The following is a 20380-nucleotide window of genomic DNA, read 5'->3' as shown; positions in this document are numbered from 1 at the left end:
AACCAGGGATGTTGTCCTCTAACCAGGGATGTTGTCCTCTAACCAGGGATGTTGTCCTCTAACCAGTGATGTTGTCCTCTAACCAGGGATGTTGTCCTCTAACCAGGGATGTTGTCCTCTAACCAGTGATGTTGTCCTCTAACCAGGGATGTTGTCCTCTAACCAGGGATGTTGTCCTCTAACCAGTGATGTTGTCCTCTAACCAGTGATGTTGTCCTCTAACGAGGGATGTTGTCCTCTAACCAGTGATGTTGTCCTCTAACCAGTGATGTGCACACAGAAGACTACTCCCAGATCAGTGTGGTTTTTAGTTTTAACAGGACGGACATCCAGTCTCCCTCCTCTCGGCACAATTGATTCCGTGTGGTTTTGAGCTGTTAGTTTTAACAGGAACATCCTCATCTCCCTCCTCTCTCACAGGGATGTTGTCCTCTAACCAGGGATGTTGTCCTCTGACCAGTGATGTTGTCCTCTAACCAGGGATGTTGTCCTCTAACCAGGGATGTTGTCCTCTAACCAGTGATGTTATCCCAGATTCCGTGTGGTTTTAGTTTTAACAGGACGGACATCCTCATCTCCCAGAGTCCTCTCGGTCAGATTGATTTCAACACGATATCGATGTGAGTGATGACAAATAAGTGTTGCGTTGGTTTATTTTAAATACAGAGTTCTGGCCAGTCAAAACAGACAGCGTTTTTGGTGCTTGGACAGTTTAAAACAAAAAAGAATACATAATATGAATCAGAGTGTTTGTGTAGATAGTACATTTTATATTTAGGTTTTCAATATATATCACAAACTTTCTGCATATTATTAATTTGTTAAAGAGTTCTGTTTTGTATCAGAATGGGGCTATCCCATCTATCAACATGTCATTGGACAGAAGACTATCCCATCTAGCAACATGTCATTGGACAGAAGACTATCCCATCTAGCAACATGTCATTGGACAGAAGACTATCCCATCTAGCAACATGTCATTGGACAGAAGACTATCCCATCTAGCAACATGTCATTGGACAGAAGACTATCCCATCTAGCAACATGTCATTGGACAGAAGACTATCCCATCTAGCAACATGTCATTGGACAGAAGACTATCCCATCTAGCAACATGTCATTTGACAGAAGACTATCCCATCTAGCAACATGTCATTGGACAGAAGACTATCCCACCTAGCAACATGTCATTGGACAGAAGACTATCCCATCTAGCAACATGTCATTTGACAGAAGACTATCCCATCTAGCAACATGTCATTGGACAGAAGACTATCCCACCTAGCAACATGTCATTGGACAGAAGACTATCCCATCTAGCAACATGTCATTGGACAGAAGACTTATTATAAATACAGAGTTCTGGTCAGTATCAGAATGGGGGGTCTATAATAAACTGGTATTATAAATACAGAGTTCTGGTCAGTATCAGAATGGGGGGTCTATAATAAACTGGTATTATAAATACAGAGTTCTGGTCAGTATCAGAATGGGGGGGTCTATAATAAACTGGTATTATAAATACAGAGTCCTGGTCAGTATCAGAATGGGGGGGGTGTATAATAAACTGGTATTATAAATACAGAGTTCTGGTCAGTATCAGAATGGGGGGGTGTATAATAAACTGGTATTATAAATACAGAGTTCTGGTCAGTATCAGAATGGGGGGGTGTATAATAAACTGGTATTATAAATACAGAGTTCTGGTCAGTATCAGAATGAGGGGGGGGGGTGTATAATAAACTGGTATTATAAATACAGAGTTCTGGTCAGTATCAGAAGGTGTGGGGGGGTGTATAATAAACTGGTATTATAAATACAGAGTTCTGGTCAGTATCAGAATGGGGGGGGGTGTATAATAAACTGGTATTATAAATACAGAGTTCTGGTCAGTATCAGAATGGGGGGTCTATAATAAACTGGTATTATAAATACAGAGTTCTGGTCAGTATCAGAATGGGGGGGGGGGGGTGTATAATAAACTGGTATTATAAATACAGAGTTCTGGTCAGTATCAGAATGGGGGGTGTATAATAAACTGGTATTATAAATACAGAGTTCTGGTCAGTATCAGAATGGGGGGTGTATAATAAACTGGTATTATAAATACAGAGTTCTGGTCAGTATCAGAATGGGGGGTGTATAATAAACTGGTATTATAAATACAGAGTTCTGGTCAGTATCAGAATGGGGGGTCTATAATAAACTGGTATTATAAATACAGAGTTCTGGTCAGTATCAGAATGGGGGGGTCTATAATAAACTGGTATTATAAATACAGAGTTCTGGTCAGTATCAGAATGGGGGGTGTATAATAAACTGGTATTATAAATACAGAGTTCTGGTCAGTATCAGAATGGGGGGTCTATAATAAACTGGTATTATAAATACAGAGTTCTGGTCAGTATCAGAATGGGGGGGTGTATAATAAACTGGTATTATAAATACAGAGTTTTGGTCAGTATCAGAATGGGGGGGGGTCTATAATAAACTGGTATTATAAATACAGAGTTCTGGTCAGTATCAGAATGGGGGGGTGTATAATAAACTGGTATTATAAATACAGAGTTCTGGTCAGTATCAGAATGGGGGGTGTATAATAAACTGGTATTATAAATACAGAGTTCTGGTCAGTATCAGAATGGGGGGTGTTTAATAAACTGGTATTATAAATACAGAGTTCTGGTCAGTATCAGAATGGGGGGGTGTATAATAAACTGGTATTATAAATACAGAGTTCTGGTCAGTATCAGAATGGGGGGGTGTATAATAAACTGGTATTATAAATACAGAGTTCTGGTCAGTATCAGAATGGGGGGGGTATAATAAACTGGTATTATAAATACAGAGTCTGGTCAGTATCAGAATGGGGGCGGTGTATAATAAACTGGTATTATAAATACAGAGTCCTGGTCAGTATCAGCATGGGGGGTGTATAATAAACTGGTATTATAAATACAGAGTTCTGGTCAGTATCAGAATGGGGGGGCGGTGTATAATAAACTGGTATTATAAATACAGAGTTCTGGTCAGTATCAGAATGGGGGGTGTTTAATAAACTGGTATTATAAATACAGAGTTCTGGTCAGTATCAGAATGGGGGTGTTTAATAAACTGGTATTATAAATACAGAGTTCTGGTCAGTATCAGAATGGGGGGGTGTATAATAAACTGGTATTATAAATACAGAGTTCTGGTCAGTATCAGAATGGGGGAGGGGGTGTATAATAAACTGGTATTGTAAATACAGAGTTATGGTCAGTATCAGAATGGGGGAGGGGTGTATAATAAACTGGTATTGTAAATACAGAGTTCTGGTCAGTATCAGAATGGGGGGTGTATAATAAACTGGTATTATAAATACAGAGTTCTGGTCAGTATCAGAATGGGGGGGTGTGTATAATAAACTGTTATTATAAATACAGAGTTCTGGTCAGTAACAGAATGGGGGTTATAATAAACTGGTATTATAAATACAATAATATTATTTAATGAAAATAAATTATAAAAAATAATAAAACTTCTCTCAACTGCGTTTCTCACTCCAGTCAGCAGATGACGATGTGCGTTTTTCAGGCGACGCTGCCAGAGTGTGACGTATAATCTAGTGGACGGAACGCGTCATCAACATGAACCGTTCAGCCACTTCGGGAGCTTACGAGCCAACAGGGCCGAATATTGGAGCTCTTTAGAAGCTTTCTGGCGTATATATAAGCCACTTTTCTTTTAAAATACACATTTTTTTTGTTGTTGTCATCAAGCTGTTATTACATTTAATATAATATTTAACGTTGTTAGATTCTCTAGCTCGCTGGTTAACTTAGCAGTAGGACTAGGCTAACGCTAACTAGCTAGCTTGCTAACATCATCGACCATAAAGTCACAAAGCTACTCTCCCCCAGTTGCTAAATAAGAGGTCTGCTAGACAGAGAAAAAAGGGTTTCGAGGAGGCTGTTACAGTGAAAGGAGAAGAGGAAGACGCTTTTAGAGTGAAAGAGGAGAAGGATGTTGACTACCGTGAAAGAAGAGGAGAAGGAAGAGAAAGAGGAGGCTGCCGTTTTTGGAATAAAGGAGGGGGAGATGACGGTCACAGTGAAAGAAGAGGAAGACGTTTTTGGAGTGAAGGAGGAAGAGGAGGGGGAGATGACTGTTACAGTGAAAGAAGAGGAAGACGTTTTTGGAGAGAATGCGGAAGAGGAGGGGGAGATGACTGTTACAGTGAAAGAAGAGGAAGACGTTTTTGGAGAGAAGGAAGAGGGGGAGATTACTGTCACATTGGAGGACGAAGAAGAACAGAAGACTGGAGATGTGATTAACACCAGTGAATACAGTGAGTACTATCTTATAAAACAGGGACATTGATCTGATTAACACCAGTGAATACAGTGAGTACTATCTTATAAAACAGGGACATTGATCTGATTAACACCAGTGAATACAGTGAGTACTATCTTATAAAACAGGGACATTGATATTATTAACACCAGTAAATACAGTGAGTACTATCTTATAAAACAGGGACATTGATCTGATTAACACCAGTAAATACAGTGAGTACTATCTTATAAAACAGGGACATTGATCTGATTAACACCAGTAAATACAGTGAGTACTATCTTATAAAACAGGGACATTGATCTGATTAACACCAGTAAATACAGTGAGTACTATCTTATAAAACAGGGACATTGATCTGATTAAGTCTGAGGTCCTGAGCGCTCTGGAGCAGGTCTTTCATCAAGGATCTCTCTGCACTTTGCTCTGTTCATCTTTCCCTCGATCCTGACTAGTCTCCCAGTCCCTGCTTCTGAAAAACATCTTGACAGCATGATGCTTCCACCATAATCCTGTCTCGGAGCTGTACGGACAATTCCTTCAACCTCATGGCTTGGTTTTTGCTCTGACCCCTGTGGGACTTGTTACAAACCGGTGTCGGGTTGCTCTGACATGCACTAACCCCCGTGGGACTTGGTACAGACAGGTGTCGGGTTGCTCTGACATGCACTAACCCCTGGGACTTGGTACAGACCGGTGTCGGGTTGCTCTGACATGCACTGACCCCTGTGGGACTTGGTACAAACCGGTGTCGGGTTGCTCTGACATGCACTAACCCCCGTGGGACTTGGTACAGACAGGTGTCGGGTTGCTCTGACATGCACTGACCCCTGTGGGACTTGGTACAGACCGGTGTCGGGTTGCAAAGGGTCGGAAACCTTCTCTTTAAGGAATACCTAGGATAGGATAAGTGGCTGTTCCACTGGATGTCATAAGGTGAATGCACCAATTTGTAAGTCGCTCTGGATAAGAGCGTCTGCTAAATGACTTAAATGTAAATGTAAGTTAAATCATTTGATTTGATTTGACTTAAATTCACCAAAAAAGGTAGCTTATAACAGTGGACCTTTAATGTGGGATACGCATAAAGGCAACTTGTGCCATATTTTGGTAAAACTATCCCCAATTTCAATGGAATTGCAACCCTCTGCATGCAAATCAAATCAAATGTGTTTAGCCCTTCGTACATCAGCTCCTCCAATGTATTTATAAAGCCCTTCGTACATCAGCTGATATCTCAAAGTGCTGTACAGAAACCCAGCCTAAAACCCCCAAACAGCAAGCAATGCAGGTGTAGAAGCACGGTGCATTCTTCCATCACATGTACAGCTGATTCTCAAGATATATATATATATTTTTTTATTTTACCTTTATTTAACCAGGCAAGTCAGTGACGGCCTAGGAACAGTGGGTTAACTGCCTGTTCAGGGGCAGAACGACTGATTTGTACCTTGGCAGCTCGGGGGTTTGAACATGCAACCTTCCGGTTACTAGTCCAACGCTCTCGCAGCCATCTATCTCACCAAGCAAAGTGAGAAGAATAAGAGCACCACATTGAAGCTGCCCAGCAACACCCGTTGGGGTGGTGTTGTCATCATGTTTGACGGTCTCCTGGAGGGGAAGGAGTCTCTCCAAGAAATGGCCATATCACAGTCTGCCGATATGGACAGCCCCATCAAGAGGATACTCCTGGATTATATATTTTGGGAGAGAGTGGTAAGCAGCCTGAAACTCCTGAAACCTACAGCAGTAGGGACTTGGTATTTTGGGAGAGAGTGGTAAGCAGTCTGAAACTCCTGAAACCTATAGCAGTAGGGACTTGGTATTTTGGGAGAGAGTGGTAAGCAGTCTGAAACTCCTGAAACCTATAGCAGTAGGGACTTGGTATTTTGGGAGAGAGTGGTAAGCAGTCTGAAACTCCTGAAACCTATAGCAGTAGGGACTTGGTATTTTGGGAGAGAGTGGTAAGCAGCCTGAAACTCCTGAAACCTACAGCAGTAGGGACTTGGTATTTTGGGAGAGAGTGGTAAGCAGTCTGAAACTCCTGAAACCTATAGCAGTAGGGACTTGGTATTTTGGGAGAGAGTGGTAAGCAGTCTGAAACTCCTGAAACCTATAGCAGTAGCCATTGCACGGATTGAGGGAGACAATACCATCCTATCTGATGTTCAGACTCTGCTTGCAGATGTAAGAGAAGAAATCCGTACTGCCCTGCCCACTTCACTGTTGCTCCAAGCAGAGGAAACTACAGTTCTGAAATACCTCAAAAAGCGCGAAGACTTCTGCCTGAAGCCCAGACACGCCGCAGCATGTTGGACCCCAAGTCTGCTGGCAAATATATATATATAATATAACATGGTAAAAGGTTTATGTTTCTGTCTCCGTATAATATGATATATATAATATAACATGGTAAAAGGTTTATGTTTCTGTCTCCGTATAATATGATATATATAATATAACATGGTAAATATATCTAATTAAAAAAACATCTACATTTAAATGGTACAGTGTAAAAGTATTCATCCCCCTTGGTGTTTTTTCCTATTTTGTTGCATTACAACCTGGAATTTAAATTGATTTTTATTTCATGTAGTTTAATATATCAACATTTAACTGGTGAATACCATTCATTCCTCATCACGGTATCCAGGAGTTTAATATATAAATTGTTGGTCCTCAGTCTCATGGTACAGCATTTTTCCTATTTTGTTGAATTTTATTTGGATTTCATGTTTTTATTTTTACCCCAACCAGGCAAGTCAGTTAAGAACATATTCTTATTTTCAATGACGGCCTGGGAACAGTGGGTTAACTGCCTGTTCAGGGGCAGAATGACAGATTTGTACCTTGTCAGCTCGGGGGTTTGAACTCACAACCTTCTGGTTACTAGTCCAACGCTCTAACCATTAGGCTACGCTGCCGCCCCATGTAATGGACACAAAATAGTCCAAATTGGTGAAGTGAAATTTAAAAAATAACATGTTTTGAAAAGAAATGTAAAAAAATATGGAAAAGTGGTGTGTGCATATGTTATTCACCCCCAATGCTATGAAGCCCCTAAATAAGATCTGGTGCAAACAATTACCTTCAGAAGTCACATAATTAGTTAGATTGCACACAGGTGGACTTTATTTAAGTGTCACGTGATCTCAGGAAATATACACCTCTTCTGAAAGGCCCCAGAGTCTAAGCAAGGGCACCACCAAGCAAGCGACACCATGAAGACCAAGGAGCTCTCCAAACAGTCTCTTCTGAAAGGCCCCAGAGTCTAAGCAAGGGGCACCACCAAGCAAGAGACACCATGAAGACCAAGGAGCACCACCAAGCAAGCGACACCATGAAGACCAAGGGGCACCACCAAGCAAGCGACACCATGAAGACCAAGGAGCTCTCCAAACAGGTCAGGGACACCATGAAGACCAAGGGGCTCTCCAAACAGGTCAGCGACACCATGAAGACCAAGGAGCTCTCCAAACAGGTCAGGGACACCATGAAGACCAAGGAGCTCTCCAAACAGGTCAGGGACACCACGAAGACCAAGGAGCTCTCCAAACAGGTCAGGGACACCATGAAGACCAAGGAGCTCTCCAAACAGGTCAGGGACACCATGAAGACCAAGGAACTCTCCAAACAGGTCAGGGACACCATGAAGACCAAGGAGCTCTCCAAACAGGTCAGCGACACCATGAAGACCAAGGAGCTCTCCAAACAGGTCAGGGACACCATGAAGACCAAGGGGCTCTCCAAACAGGTCAAAGGACAAAGTTGTGGATAGGAACAGAATAAATTTGGTTTATAAAAAATATACAAAACTTTGAACATCCCACGGAGCACCATTAAATCCATTATTGTAAAAAGGAAAGAGTATGGCACCACAACAAACCCGCCAAGAGAGGGCCGCCCACCAAAACTCATGGACCAGGCAAGGAGGGCATTAATCAGAGAGGCAACAACGAGACCAAAGATAACCCTGAAGGAGCTGCGAAGCTCCACAGCGGAGATTGGAGTATCTGTCCATGGGACCACTGGAAGCCGTACACGCCACAGAGCTGGGCTTTACGGAAGAGTGGCCAGCAAAAAGCCATTGCTTATTAAAGAATAAAATAAGCAAACACTTTTGGAGTTCACCAAAAGGCATGTGGGAGACTCCCCAAACATATGGAAGAAGGTACTCTGGTCAGATGAGACTAAAATTGTGCTTTTTGGCCATCAAGGAAAATGTTATGTCTGGCGCAAACCAGACACCTCGCATCACCCCAAGAACACCATCCCCACAGTGAAGCATAGTGGTGGCAGCATCATGCTGATGATTTTCATCGGCAGGGTCTGCGAAACTGGTCAGGATTGAAGGAATGACGGATGGCGCTAAATACAGGGTAATTCTTGGGGGAACCTTCCAGCTGGACAATGACCCTAAGCATACTGCTAAAGCAACACTCGAGTGGTTTAAGGGGAAACATTTACATGTCTTGAAATGGCCTAGTCAAAGCCCAGACCTCAATCCAAATGAGAATCTGTGGTATGACTTAAAGATTGCTGTACACCATTTGAACCCATCCAACATGAAGGAGCTGGAGCAGTTTTGCCTTGAAGAATGGGAAAAAAAATCCCAGTGGCTAGATGTGCCAAGCTTATAGAGACATACCCCAAGAGACTTGCAGCTGTAATTGCTGCAAAAGTTGGTTCTACAAAGTACTGACTTTGGGGGGTGAATAGTTCCGCTCAAGTTTTGTTTTTTGTGTTATTTCTTGTTTGTTTCACAATAAAAAATATTTTGCATCTTCAAAGTGGTAGGCCTGAAAGGTGCAGAAAACACTAAACAGTCCTGAAAGGTGCAGAAAACACTAAACAGTCCTGTAAGGTGCAGAAAACACTAGACAGTCCTGTAAGGTGCAGAAAACACTAGACAGTCCTGTAAGGTGCAGAAAACACTAGACAGTCCTGAAAGGTGCAGAAAACACTAAACAGTCCTGAAAGGTGCAGAAAACACTAAACAGTCCTGAAAGGTGCAGAAAACACTAAACAGTCCTGAAAGGTGCAGAAAACACTAAACGGTCCTGAAATGTGCAGAAAACACTAGACAGTCAGAAAACACTAGACAGTCCTGAAAGGTGCAGAAAACACTAGACAGTCCTGAAAGGTGCAGAAAACACTAGACAGTCCTGAAAGGTGCAGAAAACACTAGACAGTCCTGAAAGGTGCAGAAAACACTAGACAGTCCTGTAAGGTGCAGAAAACACTAGACAGTCCTGAAAGGTGCAGAAAACACTAGACAGTCCTGAAAGGTGCAGAAAACACTAGACAGTCCTGAAAGGTGCAGAAAACACTAGACAGTCAGAAAACACTAGACAGTCCTGTAAGGTGCAGAAAACACTAGACAGTCATGAAAGGTGCAGAAAACACTAAACAGAAAATAATCACCCACAAAACACAGGTGGGAAAAGGCTACCTAAGTATGATGCTCAGTCAGAGACAACGAACGACACCTGCCTCTGATTGAGAACCATATGAGGCCAAACACAGAGAAAATATAACATAGACACCCCAACTCACGCCCTGACCAACCTAACACAAAGACATAAGAAATAACATAGACACCCCAACTCACGCCCTGACCAACCTAACACAAAGACATAAGAAAGAACATAGACAACCCAACTCACGCCCCGACCAACCTAACACAAAGACATAAAAAAGAACATAGACAACCCAACTCACGCCCTGACCAACCTAACACAAAGACATAAAAAAGAACATAGACAACCCAACTCACGCCCTGACCAACCTAACACAAAGACATGAAAAAGAACATAGACAACCCAACTCACACCCTGACCAACCTAACACAAAGACATAAGAAAGAACATAGACAACCCAACTCACGCCCTGACCAACCTAACACAAAGACATAAGAAAGAACATAGACAACCCAACTCACGCCCTGACCAACCTAACACAAAGACATAACAAAGAACATAGACAACCCAACTCACGCCCTGACCAACCTAACACAAAGACATAACAAAGAACATAGACAACCCAACTCACACCCTGACCAACCTAACACAAAGACATAACAAAGAACATAGACAACCCAACTCACGCCCTGACCAACCTAACACAAAGACATAAGAAAGAACATAGACAACCCAACTCACACCCTGACCAACCTAACACAAAGACATAAGAAAGAGGCCAGAACGTGACAGCCACTGTATTAATATACATTTCCATATATTCCCGTTAATTCCCATATATTCCCGTTAATTCCCATATATTCCCGTTAATTCCCATATATTCCCCATATATTCCTGTTAATTCCCATATATTCCCGTTAATTCCCATATATTCCCGTTAATTCCCATATATTCCTGTTAATTCCCATATATTCCCGTTAATTCCCATATATTCCCATATATTCCCGTTAATTCCCATATATTCCCGTTAATTCCCATATATTCCTGTTAATTCCCATATATTCCCGTTAATTCCCATATATTCCTGTTAATTCCCATATATTCCTGTTAATTCCCATATATTCCCATATATTCCTGTTAATTCCCATATATTCCCGTTAATTCCCATATATTCCTGTTAATTCCCATATATTCCTGTTAATTCCCATATATTCCTGTTAATTCCCATATATTCCTGTTAATTCCCATATATTCCTGTTAATTCCCATATATTCCCGTTAATTCCCATATATTCCTGTTAATTCCCATATATTCATATTCCTGTTAATTCCCATATATTCCTGTTAATTCCCATATATTCCCGTTAATTCCCACATATTCCTGTTAATTCCCATATATTCCTGTTAATTCCCATATATTCCCATATATTCCTGTTAATTCCCATATATTCCCGTTAATTCCCACATATTCCTGTTAATTCCCATATATTCCTGTTAATTCCCATATATTCCTGTTAATTCCCATATATTCCCGTTAATTCCCATATATTCCTGTTAATTCCCATATATTCCTGTTAATTCCCATATATTCCCGTTAATTCCCATATATTCCTGTTAATTCCCATATATTCCTGTTAATTCCCATATATTCCCGTTAATTCCCATATATTCCTGTTAATTCCCATATATTCCCGTTAATTCCCACATATTCCTGTTAATTCCCATATATTCCTGTTAATTCCCATATATTCCCGTTAATTCCCACATATTCCTGTTAATTCCCATATATTCCCGTTAATTCCCATATATTCCCATATATTCCTGTTAATTCCCATATAGTCCCGTTAATTCCCATATATTCCTGTTAATTCCCATATATTCCCGTTAATTCCCATATTCCTGTTAATTCCCATATATTCCCGTAAATTCCCATATATTCCCGTTAATTCCCATATATTCCCGTTAATTCCCACATATTCCCATATATTCCTGTTAATTCCCATATATTCCCGTTAATTCCCACATATTCCTGTTAATTCCCATATATTCCCGTTAATTCCCATATATTCCCATATATTCCTGTTAATTCCCATATATTCCCGTTAATTCCCATATATTCCTGTTAATTCCCATATATTCCCGTTAATTCCCATATATTCCCGTTAATTCCCATATATTCCTGTTAATTCCCATATATTCCCGTTAATTCCCATATATTCCCGTTAATTCCCATATATTCCCGTTAATTCCCATATATTCCCGTTAATTCCCATATATTCCCGTTAATTCCCATATATTCCCGTTAATTCCCATATATTCCCGTTAATTCCCATATATTCCCGTTAATTCCCATATATTCCCGTTAATTCCCATATATTCCCGTTAATTCACATATATTCCCGTTAATTCCCATATATTTCCGTTAATTCCCATATATTCCCGTTAATTCCCATATATTCCCACGGAAAGTTTCCACCTCTGAATATTCCCCAAAATGTGCAACCCTAGGTATGTGCCTTTCCATATCCTGTCCAATCAATTGAAATGACCACAGGTGGACTCTAATCAAGTTGTAGAAACTTCTCAAGGATGATCAATGGAAACAGAATGTATCTGAGCTCAATTTCGAAGTATCATCGCAAAGGGTCTGAATAATTATGTAAATAAGGTATTTCTGTTTTTTATTTGTAATAAATTTGCAAAAAAAACCAAACTGTTTTTGCTTTGTCATTTTGGGGTTTTGCGTTTAGATTGCTAAGGATTTTTATGTATTAAATCAATTTTAGAATAAGGCTGTAACGTAACAAAATGTGGAAAAAGTGAAGGGGTCTGAATACTTTCTGAAGACACTGTATATCGAGGCTCTTCAAGGTGTCGAAAGCATTCCACAGGGTTGCTGCCCCATGAATGCTTTCCGCAGTTGTGTTAATTTGTCTGGATGTCCTTTTGGTGGTGGACCATTCTTGATAAACACAGGACACTGTTGAGTTTTAAAAACCCTGCAGCGCTGCAGTTATGTTTGGCGTAAAAGCAACACCCTGAACACACCGTCCCCACTGTCAAACATGGTGGTGGCAGCATCATGGTTTGGGCCTGCTTTTCTTCAGCAGGGGCAGGGAATATGGTTAAAATTGATGGGAAGATGGATGGAGCCAAATACAGGACCATTCTGGAAGAAAACCTGATGGAGTCTGCAAAAGACCTGAGACTGGGACGGAGATTTGTCTTCTAACAAGACAATGATCCAAAACATAAAGCAAAATCTACAATGGAATGGTTCAAAAATAAACATATCCAGGTGTTAGAATGGCCAAGTCAAAGTCCAGACCTGAATCCAATCGAGAATCTGTGGAAAGAACTGAAAACTGCTGTTCACAAATGCTCTCCATCCAACCTCACTGAGCTCAAGCTGTTTTGCAAGAAGGAATGGGAAAAAAATTCAGTCTCTCGATGTGTAAAACTGATAGAGACATACCCCAAGCGACTTACAGCTGTAATCGCAGCAAAAGGTGGCGCTACAAAGTATTAACTTAAGGGGGCTGAATAATTTTGCACGCCCAATTTTTCAGTTTTTGATTTGTTAAAAAAGTTTGAAATATCCAATAAATGTCGTTCCACTTCACGATTGTGTCCCACTTGTTGTTGATTCTTTTATATCTTTATGTTTGAAGCCTGAAATGTGGCAAAAGGTCGCAAAGTTCAAGGGGGCCGAATACATTCGCAAGGCATATATATAACAGGTTGTAATTGATGTTGGTGATAAAACAGGTTGTAATTGATATATAACAGGTTGTAATTGATATTGATATATAACAGGTTGTAATTGATATAAAACAGGTTGTAATTGATATTGATGGTAGAACAGGTTGTAATTGATATTGATATAGAACAGGTTGTAATTGATATTGATATATAACAGGTTGTAATTGATATTGATATATAACAGGTTGTAATTGATATTGATATATAACAGGTTGTAATTGATATTGATATAAAACAGGTTGTAATTGATATTGATATAAAACAGGTTGTAATTGATATATAACAGGTTGTAATTGATATTGATATAAAACAGGTTGTAATTGATATTGATATAAAACAGGTTGTAATTGATATTGATATAAAACAGGTTGTAATTGATATTGATATAAAACAGGTTGTAATTGATATTGATATATAACAGGTTGTAATTGATATAAAACAGGTTGTAATTGATATTGATGGTAGAACAGGTTGTAATTGATATTGATATATAACAGGTTGTAATTGATATAAAACAGGTTGATATAAATATAACAGGTTGTAATTGATATTGATATAAAACAGGTTGTAATTGATATATATAAAACAGGTTGTAATTGATATTGATATATAACAGGTTGTAATTGATATATATAAAACAGGTTGTAATTGATATATTCCAGGTTGTAATTGATATTGGTTGTAGAACAGGTTGTAATTGATATATAACAGGTTGTAATTGATATTGATATAGAACAGGTTGTAATTGATATATATAAAACAGGTTGTAATTGATATATAACAGGTTGTAATTGATATTGGTGATAAAACAGGTTGTAATTGATATAAAACAGGTTGTAATTGATATTGGTGGTAGAACAGGTTGTAATTGATATATAACAGGTTGTAATTGATATTGGTGGTAGAACAGGTTGTAATTGATATATAACAGGTTGTAATTGATATATAACAGGTTGTAATTGATATAAAACAGGTTGTAATTGATATTGATGGTAGAATATAACAGGTTGTAATTGATATTGAAAGAACAGGTTGTAATTGATATTGATATAGAACAGGTTGTAATTGATATTGATATATAAACAGGTTGTAATTGATATAAAACAGGTTGTAATTGATATTGATATATAACAGGTTGTAATTGATATATAACAGGTTGTAATTGATATTGATATAAAACAGGTTGTAATTGATATTGATATAAAACAGGTTGTAATTGATTGATATAAAACAGGTTGTAATTGATATTGATATAAAACAGGTTGTAATTGATATTGATATATAACAGGTTGTAATTGATATATAACAGGTTGTAATTGATATTGGTGATAAAACAGGTTGTAATTGATATAAAACAGGTTGTAATTGATATTGGTGGTAAAACAGGTTGTAATTGATATATAACAGGTTGTAATTGATATATAACAGGTTGTAATTGATATATAACAGGTTGTAATTGATATAAAACAGGTTGTAATTGATATATAACAGGTTGTAATTGATATAAAACAGGTTGTAATTGATATAAAAAACAGGTTGTAATTGATATTGGTAAAACAGGTTGTAATTGATATATAACAGGTTGTAATTGATATATAAAACAGGTTGTAATTGATATTGGTGGTAAAACAGGTTGTAATTGATATATAACAGGTTGTAATTGATATTGATATAAAACAGGTTGTAATTGATATTGGTGGTAAAACAGGTTGTAATTGATATTGATATAAAACAGGTTGTAATTGATATAAAAAACAGGTTGTAATTGATATTGGTGGTAAAACAGGTTGTAATTGATATTGATAACAGGTTGTAATTGATATTGATATAAAACAGGTTGTAATTGATATTGGTGGTAAAACAGGTTGTAATTGATATAAAACAGGTTGTAATTGATATTGATATAAAATACAGGTTGTAATTGATATTGATATAAAACAGGTTGTAATTGATAAATAAAACAGGTTGTAATTGATATATAACAGGTTGTAATTGATATTGATAAAAACAGGTTGTAATTGATATTGATATAAAACAGGTTGTAATTGATATTGATATAAAACAGGTTGTAATTGATATATAACAGGTTGTAATTGATATTGATGGTAGAACAGGTTGTAATTGATATTGATATATAACAGGTTGTAATTGATATTGATATATAACAGGTTGTAATTGATATATAACAGGTTGTAATTGATATTGATATAAAATAGGTTGTAATTGATATTGATATAAAACAGGTTGTAATTGATATTGATATAAAACAGGTTGTAATTGATATTGATATATAACAGGTTGTAATTGATATTGATATATAACAGGTTGTAATTGATATATAACAGGTTGTAATTGATATTGGTGATAAAACAGGTTGTAATTGATATAAAACAGGTTGTAATTGATATTGGTGGTAGAACAGGTTGTAATTGATATATAACAGGTTGTAATTGATATTGGTGGTAGAACAGGTTGTAATTGATATATAACAGGTTGTAATTGATATATAACAGGTTGTAATTGATATAAAACAGGTTGTAATTGATATTGATGGTAGAACAGGTTGTAATTGATATTGATATAGAACAGGTTGTAATTGATATTGATATATAACAGGTTGTAATTGATATTGATATATAACAGGTTGTAATTGATATAAAACAGGTTGTAATTGATATTGATATATAACAGGTTGTAATTGATATATAACAGGTTGTAATTGATATTGATATAAAATAGGTTGTAATTGATATTGATATAAAACAGGTTGTAATTGATATTGATATAAAACAGGTTGTAATTGATATTGATATATAACAGGTTGTAATTGATATTGATATATAACAGGTTGTAATTGATATATAACAGGTTGTAATTGATATTGGTGATAAAACAGGTTGTAATTGATATAAAACAGGTTGTAATTGATATTGGTGGTAGAACAGGTTGTAATTGATATATAACAGGTTGTAATTGATATAAACAGGTTGTAATTGATATATAACAGGTTGTAATTGATATAAAACAGGTTGTAATTGATATATAACAGGTTGTAATTGATATAAAACAGGTTGTAATTGATATAAAACAGGTTGTAATTGATATTGGTGGTAAAACAGGTTGTAATTGATATAAACAGGTTGTAATTGATATTGATATAAAACAGGTTGTAATTGATATTGGTGGTAAAACAGGTTGTAATTGATATATAACAGGTTGTAATTGATATTGATATAAAACAGGTTGTAATTGATATTGGTGGTAAAACAGGTTGTAATTGATATTGATGGTAAAACAGGTTGTAATTGATATTGGTGGTAAAACAGGTTGTAATTGATATTGATGGTAGAACAGGTTGTAATTGATATTGATATAAAACAGGTTGTAATTGATATTGGTGGTAGAACAGGTTGTAATTGATATTGATGGTAAAACAGGTTGTAATTGATATTGGTGGTAAAACAGGTTGTAATTGATATTGATGGTAAAACAGGTTGTAATTGATATTGGTGGTAAAACAGGTTGTAATTGATATTGGTGGTAAAACAGGTTGTAATTGATAAATAACAGGTTGTAATTGATATTGATGGTAAAACAGGTTGTAATTGATATTGGTGGTAAAACAGGTTGTAATTGATATTGGTGGTAAAACAGGTTGTAATTGATATATAACAGGTTGTAATTGATATTGGTGGTAAAACAGGTTGTAATTGATATAAAACAGGTTGTAATTGATATTGGTGGTAAAACAGGTTGATATTGATTGATATTGATATAAAACAGGTTGTAATTGATATTGGTGGTAAAAACAGGTTGTAATTGATATTGATGGTAGAACAGGTTGTAATTGATATTGATGGTAGAACAGGTTGTAATTGATATTGATGGTAGAACAGGTTGTAATTGATATTGATGGTAGAACAGGTTGTAATTGATATTGATGGTAGAACAGGTTGTAATTGATATTGATGGTAGAACAGGTTGTAATTGATATTGGTGATAAAACAGGTTGTAATTGATATTGGTGGTAGAACAGGTTGATTGATATATAACAGGTTGTAATTGATATTGGTGGTAGAACAGGTTGTAATTGATATATAACAGGTTGTAATTGATATTGATATAAAATAGGTTGTAATTGATATTGATATAAAACAGGTTGTAATTGATATTGATATAAAACAGGTTGTAATTGATATTGATATATAACAGGTTGTAATTGATATTGATATAAAACAGGTTGTAATTGATATAAAACAGGTTGTAATTGATATTGGTGGTAGAACAGGTTGTAATTGATATATAACAGGTTGTAATTGATATTGGTGGTAGAACAGGTTGTAATTGATATATAACAGGTTGTAATTGATATATAACAGGTTGTAATTGATATTGGTGATAAAACAGGTTGTAATTGATATAAAACAGGTTGTAATTGATATTGGTGGTAGAACAGGTTGTAATTGATATATAACAGGTTGTAATTGATATTGGTGGTAGAAAACAGGTTGTAATTGATATATAAAACAGGTTGTAATTGATATATAACAGGTTGTAATTGATATAAAACAGGTTGTAATTGATATTGATGGTAGAACAGGTTGTAATTGATATTGATATAGAACAGGTTGTAATTGATATTGATATATAACAGGTTGTAATTGATATTGATATATAACAGGTTGTAATTGATATAAAACAGGTTGTAATTGATATTGATATATAACAGGTTGTAATTGATATATAACAGGTTGTAATTGATATTGATATAAAATAGGTTGTAATTGATATTGATATAAAACAGGTTGTAATTGATATTGATATAAAACAGGTTGTAATTGATATTGATATATAACAGGTTGTAATTGATATTGATATATAACAGGTTGTAATTGATATATAACAGGTTGTAATTGATATTGGTGATAAAACAGGTTGTAATTGATATAAAACAGGTTGTAATTGATATTGGTGGTAGAACAGGTTGTAATTGATATATAACAGGTTGTAATTGATATATAACAGGTTGTAATTGATATATAACAGGTTGTAATTGATATAAAACAGGTTGTAATTGATATATAACAGGTTGTAATTGATATAAAACAGGTTGTAATTGATATAAAACAGGTTGTAATTGATATTGGTGGTAAAACAGGTTGTAATTGATATATAACAGGTTGTAATTGATATTGATATAAAACAGGTTGTAATTGATATTGGTGGTAAAACAGATTGTAATTGATATATAACAGGTTGTAATTGATATTGATATAAAACAGGTTGTAATTGATATTGGTGGTAAAACAGGTTGTAATTGATATTGATGGTAAAACAGGTTGTAATTGATATAAAACAGGTTGTAATTGATATTGGTGGTAAAACAGGTTGTAATTGATATATAACAGGTTGTAATTGATATTGATATAAAACAGGTTGTAATTGATATTGGTGGTAAAACAGGTTGTAATTGATATATAACAGGTTGTAATTGATATTGATATAAAACAGGTTGTAATTGATATTGATATAAAACAGGTTGTAATTGATATTGATATAAAACAGGTTGTAATTGATATATAACAGGTTGTAATTGATATTGATATAAAACAGGTTGTAATTGATATTGATATAAAACAGGTTGTAATTGATATTGATATATAACAGGTTGTAATTGATATAAAACAGGTTGTAATTGATATTGATGGTAGAACAGGTTGTAATTGATATTGATATATAACAGGTTGTAATTGATATAAAACAGGTTGTAATTGATATTGATATATAACAGGTTGTAATTGATATATAACAGGTTGTAATTGATATTGATATAAAATAGGTTGTAATTGATATTGATATAAAACAGGTTGTAATTGATATTGATATAAAACAGGTTGTAATTGATATTGATATATAACAGGTTGTAATTGATATTGATATATAACAGGTTGTAATTGATATATAACAGGTTGTAATTGATATTGGTGATAAAACAGGTTGTAATTGATATAAAACAGGTTGTAATTGATATTGGTGGTAGAACAGGTTGTAATTGATATATAACAGGTTGTAATTGATATTGGTGGTAGAACAGGTTGTAATTGATATATAACAGGTTGTTGTAATTGATATATAACAGGTTGTAATTGATATAAAACAGGTTGTAATTGATATTGATGGTAGAACAGGTTGTAATTGATATTGATATAGAACAGGTTGTAATTGATATTGATATATAACAGGTTGTAATTGATATTGATATATAACAGGTTGTAATTGATATAAAACAGGTTGTAATTGATATTGATATATAACAGGTTGTAATTGATATATAACAGGTTGTAATTGATATTGATATAAAATAGGTTGTAATTGATATTGATATAAAACAGGTTGTAATTGATATTGATATAAAACAGGTTGTAATTGATATTGATATATAACAGGTTGTAATTGATATTGATATATAACAGGTTGTAATTGATATATAACAGGTTGTAATTGATATTGGTGATAAAACAGGTTGTAATTGATATAAAACAGGTTGTAATTGATATTGGTGGTAGAACAGGTTGTAATTGATATATAACAGGTTGTAATTGATATATAACAGGTTGTAATTGATATATAACAGGTTGTAATTGATATAAAACAGGTTGTAATTGATATATAACAGGTTGTAATTGATATAAAACAGGTTGTAATTGATATAAAACAGGTTGTAATTGATATTGGTGGTAAAACAGGTTGTAATTGATATATAACAGGTTGTAATTGATATTGATATAAAACAGGTTGTAATTGATATTGGTGGTAAAACAGGTTGTAATTGATATATAACAGGTTGTAATTGATATTGATATA

At 35.7% G+C, this 20380-nt stretch overlaps 1 protein-coding gene across 12 annotated transcripts in view; it reads left to right on the top strand.

The window, feature by feature from the left end:
- Positions 1–3641: 3641 nt before the first annotated feature.
- Positions 3642–20380, top strand: part of LOC127929555 (gastrula zinc finger protein XlCGF57.1-like) — a 32321-nt gene continuing 15582 nt past the window's right edge. For all 12 annotated transcript variants that reach the window (XM_052517490.1, XM_052517489.1, XM_052517488.1 and 9 more), the window contains exon 1: positions 3642–4330. In XM_052517490.1, coding sequence (XP_052373450.1) covers positions 4006–4330 — 325 coding nt within the window. In that variant the 5' untranslated portion in view covers positions 3642–4005. The remainder of the gene's footprint in view (positions 4331–20380) is intronic.

This window comes from Oncorhynchus keta, unplaced genomic scaffold (assembly GCF_023373465.1).
Source record: "Oncorhynchus keta strain PuntledgeMale-10-30-2019 unplaced genomic scaffold, Oket_V2 Un_scaffold_8240_pilon_pilon, whole genome shotgun sequence".
NCBI classification, from domain to species: Eukaryota; Metazoa; Chordata; class Actinopteri; order Salmoniformes; family Salmonidae; genus Oncorhynchus; species Oncorhynchus keta.
Note: the sequence above shows the minus strand (reverse complement) of the source record. Positions and strands in the feature narration are given on the sequence as shown.